The sequence below is a fragment of the Euwallacea fornicatus genome, chromosome 11, assembly GCF_040115645.1.
Source record: "Euwallacea fornicatus isolate EFF26 chromosome 11, ASM4011564v1, whole genome shotgun sequence".
NCBI classification, from domain to species: Eukaryota; Metazoa; Arthropoda; class Insecta; order Coleoptera; family Curculionidae; genus Euwallacea; species Euwallacea fornicatus.
The window spans coordinates 266,974-284,055 of record NC_089551.1 but is presented as its reverse complement, the minus strand read 5'-3'; the positions used below and the strand labels follow the sequence as shown (position 1 = coordinate 284,055).

The 17,082-nt window shown below is 49.3% G+C and overlaps 1 protein-coding gene across 3 annotated transcripts; it reads left to right on the top strand.

Annotated features, from left to right (window-relative positions):
- The first annotated feature begins 36 nt into the window (after window positions 1-36).
- TfAP-2 (transcription factor AP-2) lies at window positions 37-16,924 on the top strand. Of its 3 annotated transcripts, none has more exons than XM_066287262.1 (4): window positions 37-532; window positions 12,939-13,250; window positions 14,340-14,529; window positions 15,263-16,924. In XM_066287262.1, exons 1-4 carry the CDS (start codon window positions 452-454, stop codon window positions 16,003-16,005), a joined length of 1,326 nt encoding a protein of 441 aa, XP_066143359.1. In that variant the 5' UTR covers window positions 37-451; the 3' UTR covers window positions 16,006-16,924. The 3 variants fall into 3 exon arrangements, with proteins under 3 accessions (XP_066143359.1, XP_066143358.1, XP_066143360.1); XM_066287261.1 differs by lacking the exon at window positions 37-532 and adding an exon at window positions 7,001-7,566; XM_066287263.1 differs by lacking the exon at window positions 37-532 and adding an exon at window positions 9,890-12,875.
- The last annotated feature ends 158 nt before the right edge of the window (window positions 16,925-17,082 follow it).

Sequence of the window (17,082 nt, the reverse complement as noted above, 5' to 3'; positions counted from 1 at the left end):
GAATTGGTACCGAGTAGTGGTACCGTCGGGGAGTGTCCGTGTCGCAGGACCGGCTCGTGAGAGCGGCGGCCTCGAGGAATTCGGCGAATACGCAACTGTACGCGGCGACATCCACCTCGAGTATCGCGTTTCCGCTTCTGCCGTAGTCGTGGTCGCGCCCCAAAGGGAGGCGCCATGGCGCAGGCCTGGCCAATGGCCACGGGCCGGGGCCCCCTCCGGCAAAGGCCGGGAGGGGGCCAATGGGACCCTCTCGGTTCTGCCCGCAGTTCAGGTCCGCGAAGCCCTGAGGACTCACGCTGAGATAACGCCGTCGCGATCGATCGCCCTTTGTCGCCTCGCCGAGAGGAAAAAAGTCGCACGGTGTCGGATCGGCCGGTCCGGGGGGCCGCAATGATCGATTTCGGTGTGTTGGTGCGTGTGTGTCGCAGCTCATAGCCCGGAGTCCTTTTTGATGACGTTCAAGGAGAATGGCATGATGTCACGGTTTTATTTGAATTCCAACTCGTCGCTGGCGAATTATCAGCAGTATGAGGTGAGTCCCACCAACAGGTTAGATTCCACACGATCACCAAGTGATTTTCCCGATTAAACGTGCAACTCGAAAGGACTGCTATTCGCAGCAACTTTGCATAATTGCCGTCACGGTCAACGAGAACCTCGCGGAGACATTTTATTGGTATAATCTGAGGGGAGTGGCGCTTAAATTCATTCTACCTGACCGAGATATAAATCGATCTAATCGAGCTCCTTAAAGGACCAAATACCTTAGCTTACAGGCTAGGTTCCCTGCCGGAGTTCCGGAAGGGCCCCGGAGCCATTTCTCCTCGGTTCTACCAACGATGTACGCACGTGGGATGTTTTTTCGCCAGTTCGGGCGACGGCAAAGTCAAACTTTCCCCAGCGAAACTGCCCAATTTCGAACGCTCAAGTGACGAAATCGTCACTTCGAGCGAGCAAACTCACAGCTTAGGGCGTCCCCGTGAGAGGCTCAAATGCCTCCGACTGCACGATCTCTCGTGCCCGATTGCCCCTCAATTTCAAGCCTCATTTGCCACGCACAAGTGCGCGGATGTATTGTCTGTGATCGCTCTCAGCCACTCATAAGATTTCGCACACAACTGGTCCTTTCAAAGGTCCTCAATTACGCCGAAAAGCCTGCAATTTCGTGGAATTTCCTGCCCATTTGAGGCTCAGTTTCGCGCGTCAATTACCATGCAAAACTGGTCAGATGTACCATCTGAGATCTCTATTAGTTGCCCGCGTGATTCTGTTCATCTCCTCAACGATTTTTCGGGAGAAAATTCAAGTGAAACAACGAAGTAAAACTCATCTTTGGAAATATACGCTTATAGACTTGATTTGGACTAACCTGATCCCTGACGGGCCGTGCTATCTCCCGATGATCTTTACAAGCTTTAAAGGCCTCAACGGCCCCCTTGAAAGTTCCCGCAAAGTCGGATCAAACACTCCCCCAAATCCCTCGTAATTCCCTTGCACTTTTAATCACTTTTCGCGATAAATTAGCAAAATTTACGTCTATTCGTTTTTTTTTTTTAGCAAGAGAGAACTCCTGAAGTTTGTGGGTTAAAGTTTCAGGGCTCCGCCGCGTCCCGTTAAAGCCCCAAAACACGGATAATTCTACGCTAAAATCAAGCGCGGACACCATTTTGAATTTTTTTACATTACGTCAATTGTCACACCATAATTGCGTGTGGTACTAGGGATGGGCTTTGTCGGGGCGTGTTCGGGTGCTCTAATGTGTTCGGAGGTGTAGGTCAGCTCGACGGATTAAAATGTTAAATTGAGGTGTTCCGGCAGAAATGGGGCAAACGCAACGATGCTTTCAGAATTTTAGGCGCGAGTCGATGGTCCGACCACAATCAGAACCAATTGCGTTAGTTCGAGAGGGATTCAAGTCGTCCAAAATGCAAAGTCTTGGATCAACCACAGTTTCAGCCCTTGCCACATGGTTTCCGCGAACCATTACCCATTCGCGGTGAGTTTCTACTCTCGTCGTCCGCATACGGATGAAGGAGGGCCGCCGCAAGAAGTCCTAACGAGCCCTTTGGAAGTCTCTCAGCAAACGCCCCGTTTATACCGATATCTTCTAAAATATTTACCACCCGTCGAACCGAAAACGAGAACCGAATCAATGCTGTAGGTGCCTTCGAGAGCGTATCTACTTGACCTGAATGATCTTTCGGCGAACTCTACATTAGACCGATTCTGCAGCATGACGTAAACGTGTCGCACCGAGGCCTTAATTCCACTAGTTTGGAAATGATCGTGAACGCGATCCCGCGTCCCGACGCGACGGACTCACAGGAGATTGTCTACAACCCCTAAATGCGTTTTTTGTGGACTTTTTCTTACGTACGTTCTTTGTTGAGGCGAAAACGCCCTAAAATGACGACCCGAGACTGAATAGCGTAAGTCCACGTTTTAGCGCTTTCCTTTTGAGCCCTCCAAACGGAGCAAACATTCTCGACATTGTCCGGGCTTTTGTTCATTCCGATTCTCCATTTTATTCATTTCTTGTCCATCGGGAACGTCCCTCCACTTGACCCTAAGACTGTTTTTCTTTCGCACACAGTTTTGGTCATCGATGCCAGATGGTAGATTTGTGCACCCGCAAGCTAGCTGCGTCTCGCTAACATGTCGCGGATCTTCGCGATAAAACGAAGACAGTCGAAACCCGAACGGGTAAACTAAGTAAACTATGACGGAGGCTCAGAAAGGAAAGAAATTCTAATTGCCGAGCACGGTGAATACACGGAAACGCGAAAATACTTAATTTCACGTACTGCAACCGATTCAGCATGTCGTCGGGGAAAACTGTAGAATTTCGGGCATGGGGATTTGACCGACATCTTCAAAACTAATTTGCCAAAAGTGCTGAACTTTGGAGCTTCCGGTGTCGCCTCTCTGTCGAAATTGCGATCGAAAGCCATTGCACGGAACCTGCCTTACTTACTCTTTTGTTTTTTCTCCGGGGGTAAACAACGTAGACTATTGCACTGTAACTGTGCCCAATGACACACTAGCGTTCATGTTGACTCACTATAATTAGGCGAAATTACCGAGATTATGGCAATTTCGACGAGTAGAAAAACCCGGGAAATTACATGGTGGCCTCGGCGATAATAGGGGTGTGTCGCAAGATCCGCGGAATGTTAATTGGCTCGCCCGTATTTACGCAACACGTTTTGGCCGCCGAATGAAGAATGCAACAAAAATTTAATAGAATAATGACAGAGGAAGAACACCTGTTTTACGCTTGTATGTAATTATAATTAGCCGCATTCCTGTATTTTTCTCGAGACCGGCGGCTCCCTCTGTGAGAGGAGCTAAGAACTCGCGGGAACAAGAAAAAACGAGAGCTGCAAGATTTAAGGGGTCGGATTTGCGCTACTGGCCGCCAGATGTCCGTAGTGGGACGCGGCTCCGGAGGCTGCGTTTCATCTCGCGGTGATCAAGCGTGTTTGGCGAGAACAACCTTAGAGGGCGCCACCTCAAGCAACGAAGCGACGTGACGACGCCAGGGGAGATTTGCGTTTTTGGCGGATACGCACCCCCCGGGCGACGAACGTTCGAAGCGATTTATCCTCATTTGATGGCATTTCAATTGTTCGGCTCGCACTTTGATGGCTCTGTTAATTAAATCGAAAAAAAGCGGTACCGCCCGCCGCACCTTCGCGTAGGCAAAAAACCGTTGCATTTGAGCCTTCTCGTAATTAAATCTCACGATTTTACGATCTCTATGCAAAACTTGTGGAAGTACCGCGGAGAAAAACGCGCCGTCGTCCCTAAGGTCAACAACCTGCCGGCCAAATCCTTATTTGACCCACATATCGGAGATTTTTTGATGCCACGGCTAACAGTACCTGTGGAGTATGTGCATTCCGGTACCACCAGTACTGGATTTCAGGCATTCTCGACCCAAAAACTCTCAGAACACGTCGGGGAACACCCCCCGAATCTTTCTCAGTTCGATCAACGAGAACGCTGAGCGAATAGTACACAGAATTTCCGACCTACATCGGGCAGTACCAGACCCGCTGGCGAGGCATTTTTCCCTACTCCGGCCCATCACAAAATCTTCATCGGAGGTCCACTTGTCTCGGACACACCCTTCGCTTAAACACGCGAGATTTCTATTGTTCTAAGGCGTACCTAATAGAAAATGGTACCCTCTTGGGTTCTCACAAACATAAGAACGTTAACGTGGCATTATGGGGCCGTTATCGCAACGCTCTAAAGTGTCGCCGAAAGGGGAAGTCGCGGGAAATTGGAACGCGTTTAGGGGGCGCCACCGCGATAACCCTTGAATGGAAATCCGCCCTTAGGGCTCTACATTACGTGAGGGTGGTTTCGTGGATCGATATGGCCCATATATCATTCTAAAGATTGCCGTTTTTCCGTCTGGAATGATGGATATTGTTCTATTTTTTGCGACGTTATGGATCGCTTATTGAGCCTGAAAGCCTTCGATTAAAGTCGTCGAGCTTGAGCTTTTTAGGCCCGTTCGCGGCACCTCGGTACTCGCGAGCGGTACTCGCGCGTTAGCGCCGCGATTTGGCTCGAACTCGCTACGATGGCAAAAACGAGTTTGTGCTTGATTCGTGGTCGATATTTCAACCTCAAATGATTCTAAATAACAAGATCGTCTGCCTTCCAGACTGCTCCCATCCACGATAAAAACTGGATGACAGCGAACACAGAACCGCGGTACTTCGTCGGGTACCACCGATGTATAAAAAGCGGACGACCCGCCGGGAAAAACACGGCACTACTCAAATCTAAGCGCTGGCAACGTCATGTCGCTTATAATTAAGTTGCGTTAAGTACCAATATCGAGAGGATGCATAAATCAACCCGCGGTACCAACACGTCAAAATGGCCGCCTCCTGACCAGGGAAAATTGACGGGGAATTTGAATATACGCACCGCGAGAGATGATGTAGTATTTCAGCGAGAATTGGTACCTGTAAGGGCGTGGCACCACACAAATGTCCAAAGATACCAATGCCTTGTCGAGTACCGGAATTGGCGAGAATTGAGGCTCAAACACGGTGAACGAGCCTTGCATAACTTCACGGGATGTCAACGCTGACGTGGCTCTCCTCGCGGTCGAAGGGGCGCTAAACGCCGCCAATCCGCCCGGTACCCCCGCATTCGAGGGCCTCGCCAGGTCCCGCGACGCCCCCGGCGGCGAAAAATCGCCGGAATTCGGCGCGTTTTCGAAGCCGCTGGTCGCGCGCAAGTCGGAAAACATTTCCTCACCGGCTGTCACTGTCATTTGCACTCGATAGATGTCACGCTGCGTCGCGTGAAATACGTCGTAAATTGTTGTTGGAAAGGGGCTGTTCCGCGTTGGTCGGGCGGTGAGGCGAGTTGGAGTGAAACAGAGACTCAAAGTGAGACTTCGGGTGAGTTGGTGTGGCTGAATCAAATTTTCGACGGTTCGTGTTCGTCGAACTGTCAGTTTTGAGAGCAAATGCAAACAAAAATGTCTGCCGTGGCCGAGAGGAACGACCCGTTGTGTAGAGTATGTAAAATATACTGTGTCGAATTCTTTACAGGTATTTAGGAAAACGAAACGTGGTAATTTCGACTCACTAAATGATGCCACCGACACTGCCGGAAGACGGGTACCGTCTTTAGAACCACTGTAATGCGTCATTTATTGCGACTTTAAAGCATTAAATCGCAATAAGTGTGTAAACGGCGTTTTTGCGACGAAAATTTCTATTCGGGTCATGCTGTTCGCAGGTACCCATTGCGTAAAGGTGTCAATAAAAATTAGCGTCGGTATTTGGTTCTCGAAATGTTCACTAGGCAAACCAATTATTCTAAATTTGGTCATCTCCAAGAGCCGGTAGTACTTTCGAGATCCTACAATGAGGGTCATCGGAACCCGTCGGGTCGGTTCAACTATGGCGACGCCACTGACATCGGCAATGAGAACCATCCCCGGGCGGCAAAACATTCAATCGTGCAGGTGCAAAACAATGAAACATATCGGTGGTACCACTCGTCAAGGCAGAATACCCCTCAGCCAGGATTTAACGATCTCCGTTTGTCTCTCTCGGTCTTTTCAATTAAGTACCGCGAAGAACTCATTATTTAAGTACCGATGCGCGTTTATTTATTTGCTAATAGGTGCTACGCCCACCATGGACGAGCGGTACCCATTATTGCTTCCTGGTCAAGAGATGGTACCCAGATTTATATCTACGTTTGAAAAGAATTGAGGGTACGTTGTGCTTAAGCTGAGAAGGAACATTAACGTTACAAGGGCCGCACTAAAGGTGGTACCACTTTGCGACGGAAAGTACTCAGATTTATATCGAAATTTGAGCGCGACGGCTAGGTGAAGAGAGAAAGCAAATTTACATTAGGTGGTAAATACCAACGGTGGTACTATTAGGAGTGTGATGGATTTAAGGAAGTAGGTCTGAGGTACCATCGCGATGCGAATAAAGAAATCAAGTATATATGTACGTATATACGAACGTAGAGCTGCTACCACAGGACCCAAAGAACTCCGACGTCGTTTTGGCTGTGATACGATGCAACTTTGAAGGAAAAACGATCGAAGTACTGCCTCGAACTACGGACATATGTTTGTCAAGTTGGTAGGGGTGGCACCGATTGTGGTACCGCTTTGGGCGCGACGAGAACTACCAAATTTTCACCCTGTTTCGCGTTAACAACTTAAATTTCAATAAACAAAAGAGATACCCCGTAGCTGGCGCCTGGTATAATTCGTTGGTACCTCGGCGGTACCGTAGTAATTCGCACCTTCGGTGATACCTATGTGAGATTGAGAAAGCGTCATGATAAATTATGCCAATCAATCGAGCGTAGACATCGAATTAATTTGGTGCTTCGTGTTGGAACATCTGGTACCACGAGAAAACCATCTCGTGGTAGAAAACATTTTACTGATTGATTACGCAACGAAATCTTGACCACATCTCCCGTAAAGCAGGTACCTGACGAGTGCCCAGCGGGCGGGGTGTGCTCCCCTCTCCCCGGTACCAGCGCCAGCGGCAACTTGACCATGGACCTCAGTTCGCCCGAAGCTCTCTTCACGTATTGTCGTGCCGCGAAGCGCCCTCTCTGCGCCGATACGAGAACGCGCGCTTTTAATGAAAATATTCCGTTCCGAACCGAAGTACCCACCTGTCGCGATGGTACCCGTCGCCTCGAAAATCTTCACCCATTCAGCGGAGAATCTATGTCAGCGACAAACTGGTGCCGCAGGTCTGTTTTGACTGTGTCACTTTTTTAGCGGTGGTTCGCATCGGTTCGGTACCACGCAGCGTGGTACCATTTCCCGAAATGGAGAATAACCCTGATTCGTCCGATTCGCTGGCCAGCGATCAGCTAACTGTGGACTTACTCAGCCCCAAGAGACGTCGCTTGGTCATTATCAACGAGCCCGACGAGAACCACGAGGACGGTACCACCCCCGATGTCACAAAAAACAACAATAATGACGTCGGATTCGTGCTCATGGAGGATGAGCCCCAGGAGAATGGAAATGACGATGAGGACGAGGTAAGACCATGTCGCACCGCCGCGGTACCTAGTGGTACCACAATCTAATTTGCCTGTAAATGAAATGCCAAAAAGTCAGTGGTACCGGTAGCTAAAAAGCGGTATCCGATCGTGCCGCAGCATCTCTCAGGTCAGACCAAAACATTCCGACGCAAACCTGTCTCCCTTCGCCGTTGGCAGGTACTATCACACCGTTGCCACATGTATTCCAAATCCCACTTTGGTATCACCTGGCGCGGCAACCTCGCACCATTAATAACACGAAGAATTCCCGTGTTGAATAATGGTCTAACAGTTATTACCGCCGATAATGACAGAGAAGGATTTAATGGTACCTTCGGATGATGTAATTGGGTATTGCTGCCTTAACAGATATTCGGCTGTGCTAATCGTACGAGAAGAGGTAATTTCGGAGTTTCACGTTGCGGGGGGCAACGGTACCGAAGGTGGTACCTCGAGTGGTACCTCGAGTGGTATTGGGTGATAGAAGATTTATTTTTAACCGAGTGTTTTCCCGATAATGTAAGAATTATTATTGTTCCTTAAGTGATGTAACGCAGTTGCGTCACTCTTCGGTGGGTACCAGGAAAATCGGCTATGATGGCTGGAGCGCGCTTCGAAGTACCGGAGGAGGTCTGGTCGCAGTAGCAGCGGTCGAAGTGGCAGTCTTCGGCTTCTCTCAGTCATACTGCGAATGAACGAAAATACCGAGTGCACCATTCCGCGTTGGGTTCTTCCTGCGGGTGCATCTGAACCTTCGCACGAATCGAACAAACAAACGAATCGTCAAGGGAACAGACGAATCGAAGACTGTGGGTGCACGCCTGCGCTTCACTTTCTTCATCTACTGACCTCGTCGAAGGTCCAGGGAAGAGGACCCTCCCTCCCCCCCCTCGGTTTCGTCCTCAATCTAGCCAGATGGCGCGCTCAATGAGCCTCGAGTTCTTCTTTTCCTGCCGGCATCGTGCCTCGATTACGCTCTTAACCACCTTTATTAGGAAACGCGGTAGCCCATGCCCCATCTTCACGTTCTTCTCTAAGGTCGAAGATCTAGACTGTGAAGGCTCGAAGATCGATCGGGCCGCTCCGGGTACCCGGTGCTAAATCGATAGTTTGAGACGGGAAAAGGAGGAAGAAAGGCGGCTCTAGAATTCGGAGCTCGCGGCTGAAGATTGACCTAAGGACTAGTCCGGAAGCCACTTTCGGCCGCCTGGGGGCGCTTGAAGCGGAGCACACGTCGCACGATGCACGGGCGCTACTGGAAGACGAACGAGAAGAGGAATTAGCAGGGAGAAATCATGCAACTTCATCATTACGGTCTCCGTACTGAGCGAATTCGACAACAACCGAAGATCTCCTGGGCATGAAGAGAAGAAACGCAAGTGGTACCTTTGGTGGCATCACCGAACCGGCACCTACTCAGTACCGGACACATTAAACAACGAAATTCCTCTAATATTCAATCAAGGCTCGAGTTTTTTCAGCATCATTAAACCGCAAAGTTATTACCTTGGGCCGGGTGATGGTTATTATGTGGTTCTGGTGGTACCGCGACTTGGCCGGGATCGTGATGGGCAAAACCGATCGCATTATTAGCCGTCAATAAGTCAACAAGATTATTGTCAAGCTTTGGTTACGAGGTACGATTTAGTGCCCCGAGCGAGGCATTTGTTAATCGTTTGGCGGTACCGCCTATAATTATGCCGCGGTGCCCGAGAATCCAGCCTGACCTTTTCGGTATCCTCAATATCTGTAGCTGGACGTTTGTTTTGAGCTCAAAAGTCGTGGTACCGTCGCATTGATACTCGATACCACTACTCGTTTGTTTTTTTAGAAAATTTAAATTAATCGCCATCGATGTCGGGTACCAACTGCGATGACGAATCACTTATTAGACACGAAGGCAAACAGAAAAAGCAATTCCGACAAGCGCTCGCATATTACGGCTTGAATAGATGTGATTAGCGTGCCGCCCCTCGCTGGCGAGGTGGTACCACGGGTACCGCAACGTTGCTAAGCAGGTAAGGTCCAGAAACTAGTCGATTTTAATGGTGTCAATGGTACCTGTGTTAGTGTGGCGCGACTTAAGGGCGGTACCACCGCATCGTTCGCAAGGTACTTAATCGGAGAAATTCATTTATCTTCGCGACGCCTTGAAACAGACGCGGAACCATTCGAACATTTGAAATGGCGCAATGACGACACCAGCCGATCTTGCCGCGGCACCCCCCGTGTTCCCTCTCAAGTTGTTAGAATCGATGCTCGTCCAGGTGGTTCCGGACGGTCTCGGAGGCTAAAATTTCGTGGTCGGACCTGCAGCACCGCCGCTCGGAAAAGCTCTGGTGATTTTCTCAAATCCTTGCCTCAGACCGAACGCAAACAACACCGAACCATCGCCGACGGTGCCGTGGTACCGCCCAAGGCCAGAGGCAACCTCTCGCCCGGAGCGCTTTGGAATGCCGTCAGGCAAGTGCAGAGTGAGGCGCGGCCTGGGGGCCCCGCGCCGCTTTACCACCCTCCCCGCGCTGTGGTACTACCATGCGACCGAAGGATCGGGTTTCGTTTTTCATTCGGATTAAGCCCCGGAGACATCGCGTGTAAACCAGGTCAACGGTTGACCGCGTCGATCTGATAAACTTTTAAGCGTGTAATTGCCGACAAAATCGTCAGCCAGATATTGATCTCTGTCTCTCGCTGGCTCCGTGGTACCAATCATCCTATTACAGGGTGTGCTGTGTTTTACAGTTATACCAATAACCGTGTAAACGCCTAATAATCCGACGGTTACACCAGCGCTTAAGACCTGATAATCTTAATTATGGGGAATTCGTGTTTTGGCTACTACCCGCCGCAGTTGCTGGAGATGATGATTGATGTTTGAAGGAGTGCCACGTAGCGGTTTCGATCCGATCCCACAATGGAATGGGCGGAGCTGTCGAAAATCGATCGATTTAGCGATGCGAAGAAAAAAAATCTCATTTAACACACGCGGAGACGAAGAGTTTTCGAGCGGAACCCGGACGGTCCGCCGCCCTGCCCGGTGCCGAAACGGAGACGCCACTGTTTTGACGTAACTGCCAATCGAACCGACGCAAATTAGCGAGCGTCGCTCCGATCGCGCTCGTTCATTGGGCGGCGAGTTGACGTTGCCGCACACTCTGACGCAGCTGTCAATTAAACGTGACGTGTGACAAACAATTCGAGATCTCCGAATCGTTAGTGCCACTCCAACTGCACTCCGTAATATATGCTAACGAAGCTGCTGCCGATAATCTATTTCGAGAGAGATTGTTATTAATTTATTAAATCCGGAGTTGCGCAACCGGCATTCGGGGCACCTCATTAACAGGTACTCGCCCATTAATTTTTTTTTTTTCTTTCGGATTAACTTAGCCGCCAATTAGGCTGCCGCTCTTTTGTAGATCTGTCGATGATAGTGAACGGCATTGCTCGCACAGTTCCAAACGCTCGACGAGGTGGCACTGACGCGTCGGGAAAACCCTTAGGTTTGACAGGAGTTCGTCGGTCTACGTTGACGTGCCGTTCCGCCCGCCACCGGAGTTTGTCGCTTTGACCCGTAACAGCTGGCGTATTCACCACTCCAACCGCTCCGAGTAGTGGTGCGTCATTCCCAACCAAACCTCAATGGGAAAAATCATGAGGTATCTCGACATTTGACCCAAAGTATCGAGACGCGGAGACAGGTGTCCCACTTGGAAACGAGGCGATGACCGACGAGTTCATCTCTCTTTCTTTCTCGTCTATTATTATCATTATTGCCCAATAGGCCGATGTTGTCATTCTCTCATTTTAGTAGGCGAAACTAATTGTAAATTCAGATTTACTCGTGTTCGGTCTTTGAATGGGGGCCGAACGTTTTCTCACGGTGATCGTCTATCGCTCGTGCTAAATTATTGGTCCCCCTGACTGGTACCTGCGCCAACGGTGCTTTCGCGTACCATTTTTGACTGGAGGCCAGTTTTAAAGGTTCTCGATTGAGTTGGAGCAGTTGGAGCGCGTGTGACTCACTCCGGCCGAGTCCGCTGCTCCAGAGAGCCAATTTTGCTTTGGTTCGAGATGGGGGTCTCGTCGAGTTTGGTATAAATAAACTCTAGAAAATAAGAGTTCTTTGCTCTTCTAGAAGCGTTCTCATTGATTATGGGGTGAAGTGGTCTTCGATTTCACGGAAGCGGCGAGAGCAGGCAAATCTCTGCTTCAAACTCCTAGAGCGGCCGAGAAGTTTTAGGCGTTTTCGCTCGTGTCGCAGGGCACAGGCACGCTTCAAGGGAGCACCTATAGATGTCGGAGTGGACGAGTTCCAGCCCCCGGGGCAAGGCAATTAGCGCCCCCCTCGCAACACCTTATTTCCCGCCAACGACAGGTCTCCAATTACCCTAAAATAACATATTTCCGGAGCGGGGGAGCCTCCCTCGAGACGTCAAATTACCATAAACGATTACCCGAGCCAATTGGGACCCCGCCGGAAATGGCGACTTAGCGCGTTTTCCACTAGCTGGACGTGAAGAAATTTAGCCAGTTTTTTTTAGCTCCGAGAGCTTCCGACGTGAAGACGAACGCGACGTCCGGCGACAGGACGCAAACGTAAGAAAGCGCGTAACTTTGACAGTTAGTTTGACGTATGACATTTGCGGTAATGATTTGCGTGATTCCCCTTAAACCGTATTGATGGCGCTCGATTAGGCACCGGCATTAATTACGCTTTGCGGCGGTCGAACCGGTAGCTAAATTTCTTAATGTCCAGGCCCATTGGATCACATTCCTGACTAGAACCCATAATTTATACCTCCAGTGTTATAATTAAATTTCTCAGATACGCATCGGCAGATGTTTGATTACGAGTAATTACTCGGTACCGCCACGGGTAGCGCTCCGAAATATCTACGCTTAAAACAAGTGAACAAACCGACCTCCCCACCTCTTCTTGGCGGTGAATCGCCGCCATTCGCGCATAAAAATCCAATCAAAGCAGAATCCGGCCGTCAATCAGAATGCGCGGAATTCGGCCTAATTAGGATTCCATTCGGGCGGGTTCGGCCACGTGCTCCGACCGCTCCGGGGACACACATCGCCGATGATGACGTTAGATTTCGGTGCGACGCGGTCTAGTAGGCTTGCTCGAGGCCTGGCTCGCGCGATTCTCACTTGTTTCGGCACGCCACCTACCCCTTTCATCCCCGCGTGATTCGCATTTGTTAATTTGTGAGTATCATTGTTTTGCGTCCAACCAGAGTGACCAGTCGAATGGCGACTGAATGAAAAACAACCATGAAACTGGATATGTTTTTTTGGTACCTGCAACTCGTCAATTCCCGTTTATTTGTTCTTTTAAGTTCTAAATTTGTTTATTTCAGGATCGTCTAACTGCCAGTGGTCACGGGTCCCTAGCGCTTAGCGGCGGCTCGCCGGGCTACGGCGCAAGCACCCCCAGTGCTTCGGGTCGTGGGGCAGCCGGCAGCCTTCACCATTCCGCCATGCAGCACCAACTGCCGCAACCCGACTTTCAACCGCCCTACTTCCCGCCACCCTTCCATCATGCCGCCCCCAGCCCCCCGCCACAGCAGCATCTCGAATACCTCACGGATCCCTATGGGGGCCTGTCGGGGCTGCACCATTACAATCAATTGGGGTTGAGAAGGGAGGGAGATCCCAACCATGCACATGTGGTAAGTCACACTTATCGAGTCATCATTGGGCAGTGGTGGGCGGGGCTTGTTTTGATGTGGCTTTCGTAATGTGAAAACTGCGCAGGGAGGGACGCGTCATCGGTAAACTCTTTCATTGGCAGGGTGGGGCCTATACCTCCGCATCCGGCCAATCGTGGACTGAAAAGGCGTGTCACGTCTGTGAACGAGAGGCGAGGCCTATTCCGGTGGAAGAGTCAAAATCGAATTGTCGAATTTGATGTTTTTGTAGGAAATAATAGTCAGCTTCACGAAGGCGGAATTTCGAGAACGTTCTAAAATCATCTTAGAATCACCCTACTTTTTCATCAGAGATTTGTTGTTTGCATTGTACACGGACGAGTGCCTACTCAGTTTCCGCTCTCAGATGCAAATTATTTTAATCGTTTATTGCTCATTAAATTCATATTGATTGTAAATTATAAATGTCAACAAATTCCGCGGTACAAGTGAGGGAAATCGGTTGGGCGATGGGCGGGGTTTCTACAAAGAACGAGAGATTTCCGCGATCGGTATAGCTATACGTGAGTCGGGGCACCACCGTCGAAGACTTTGATTCGAGAGGCGAGGTCACTGGCTCCGCCTCTCATTGACGTAGGCGTGTCGCGTTTTAAAGGCTTATCCGGAACACTAATGAAGTCACCTTCGCATTAACCAAATCCGATTTTCACTTTCGGGCTCAATTTTTTTCCAGCCCGCTTCTGCTCGTTGACAAAAAAAAACGATAAAACCAGGGGCTTTTGCACGGTTTTAATGGCAGGAACACGAGCCCGAAAAACGTCTTTATCGGGCCCCGAGTGTAGCGGCTTAAGGTAACTCGGATTTCCTGAATTCCGGGCTTCGCTCCAACTATGCAGGAATGCGCTCCTTCCCCTTCGCGCGGCATTCGAGATCAGTCCGTTTTTCTCGTCAAACATGAAGAAAAAATTCTTGCCCAAAGTTCGATTATATATTGCAACATTGTTGTTCGAACTTGATCGAATAACTCGTCCTCATATTAAACCCTTGTGGAACCCTAGGAATTCGCCATAATTATATTGAAGCTAATTCTTCGTTGTTTTTCTGCTCTAGGGTCAATTGGGCCACGGCGCCAGTTTCCCCTACAGCGCCCCTGGTGGGGGGAGACCGGACTACTCGGGCATTCCCCAACGCCACGACGACCCCCTATCGCTCCACCAAGCCTTGGGGCAGGCCGTAGAAGACGCCCAAGCCGGAATCGACGACAACACCGGCTTCATTACCGACCTACCTCTACTGAAGGGTGAGTGCGAGCCCCCCGGGGTGCTCCCGATACCCCAGGGGTGGTATAGGGCTAATTAGCGCTCAGTATACTCTGTTTATGGGCGGGGCGCACATCTGTCCTCCAGGCAAGGGGTCTGATGTAATTTTTTCAATTTTCATTCACACGCGAAATTTCTCTTTGTATTGGGAGGTGTTTTATTGAGTCATAATTGGCTTTAAGGGCGACATTACTTTGTGCGATTGTTACCGGTTTTCTTGCCCGCAACAGGGAGATTACTCGAAATTATTCTAAATTTAAAATCAGGCCTACCTTTAACAACGCCACTGTGCTTCTGCCACGTGTGAGTTGCGATAGCTGAGACCTGCTGTCGATGGCAAAACCATCAGCTGGCTGCTGCGACCAGTGAAGTCGACACGTCCCTGGAAAAAATGTAAATTTGCAATTTAACCGATCAAACACCAGTGGCGTAGGAAAATCTCATGCCATGACCTTATGACACGCATTTCAAATGGCAAAAAAAAAAACAGAAAACAACAGCACAAATCGTTCTGTTTTTCATACGATATGGTCTGAAACGGGGGCGTAACATCTCTTTTAGTTTGCGAGATACGAGGTACCTTCGGCACCTACTTGAAAGCATGAAAAATTTGGATGCTTAAAACTCGCATTGCCGGATTCTCGAGCCGCAAATTAGCCCCAAGATTACAGCTCTACAGCAAAAGGTTTCTTTACACAATTTCACGAATTTCAGGCATGAAAGGGGGTAAAGACCACTCAGGAGCTGGCGCCATGGTCTCCCCCAGCGACGTCTTCTGCTCAGTTCCAGGCAGGCTCTCCTTACTGTCCTCCACCTCAAAGTACAAGGTAACAGTTGGGGAAGTACAACGAAGACTGTCCCCACCCGAATGCCTCAACGCTTCCCTGCTGGGGGGAGTGTTGCGTCGCGCCAAAAGCAAGAACGGGGGCCGAATACTCAGAGAAAAACTGGAGAAAATCGGCCTCAATTTGCCGGCGGGGCGCAGAAAAGCCGCCAACGTGACCCTCCTTACTTCCCTCGTTGAGGGTGAAGCCATCCACCTGGCCAGGGACTTCGGCTACGTCTGCGAAACCGAATTCCCAGCGCGACAAGTCGCCGAGTACCTGCTGAGACAGCACGGAGAGACCCCGCGCAGAAAGGAACTACTCCAGGCCACCAAACAAGTGACGAAAGAACTGATGGACTTGCTCAACCAAGACCGGTCCCCCCTGTGCAATACGCGGCCCCAAATCCTGCTCGATCCCTCGATCCAGCGCCATTTGACACACTTTTCGCTGATCAGCCACGGGTTCGGGAGCCCCGCCATCGTGGCAGCGCTCACTGCTATTCAAAACTTTCTCAGTGAGAGTCTGAAGCACCTGGACAAAGTATTCCCGAATCAAAGTACGCAGCAGGGCCAGGGCATGTTGGTCAGCTCCAGTTTGGACAAGGGCAAGCTGGAGGACAAAAGCAAGTGATGTTGTTTGGGGGTGTGCTGCGAACTGCGAAAGACGTTCGTGTTCGAAACTTAGTGCCAGTGAGGAGTGAGTGCGTTCACGGTGTGTTAGCTATTTCGTTAAGGTTGAGTTGTATCATCAACAGGGTAGGTCGTAGAAAACTTTTATTCACTCAGTTCATGTGGGAGGTCATTGCGAGGCAGAGAAGACTTGCTCAATTGCAAGGGCTAGAACGGCCGTTGTGGATGTATGGGAGTAAATTATTCACTATTTTAAATATTCCGAGGGTGGCTAAAACACCGAAGATCATCGTTGACACAATGGCGAATGCAAAACATCCCAACAGTGGGCCAACACGAGTTCGCCTGTTTCAGTCACCCACCTGATAGGGGTCCCCTAAAAGATTCTGCCCTAAGTTAGGGAAAGATCAAATCAGCTCTACTTTGCCTCGGCACACCCCCTGGAAAGTGGCCATTTTTGCCATCTAGGACAAATCTAAGAATACTCATTTTCATTGCATGTATATTATTTTATATATAATTACGTAGTATTTATTTTCCTCTCTCCCTCTTATTGTGATATTTCCACATTTACCTGTATAATATCCAGACTGTTCTATAGGCCATACCGTGAGTTATGTTAGAAAAAGAGAGATAATTATATCTTTTGTAAGTATTCCATTACATGTATTATTGTAGTAATATTCCGTTACAGTTTTTACACAGGGCGTTTGTGAGTCTTTTTTTTTGTAATTACGTCTGTAGTCGATTGTTGAATAAGTTTTTTACTCTTTGTATCATTGTGTACAATATACTGTAGTCGTCAATCGTATTACAATATCTAAGGTCTATATTTTTCTGAAACAGTGCCAATGCCAACAATGTATTATAAGATATATTCACGTGACGAGTAATATGAAGAATAAAATTATGAGATAAGAGGAAGAATTTCATTAAAATCCTCGATTATTAGGGTATACACGTCTAACGCACTTCAAATCGACCATATCAGCTAACCAGGTTGTTATTTTCTTGACAATTTGATGAAGGAAAATTCTCCAGCTTTCGCTGCGTCAGCTTAAAAAAATTAAGTTTACAG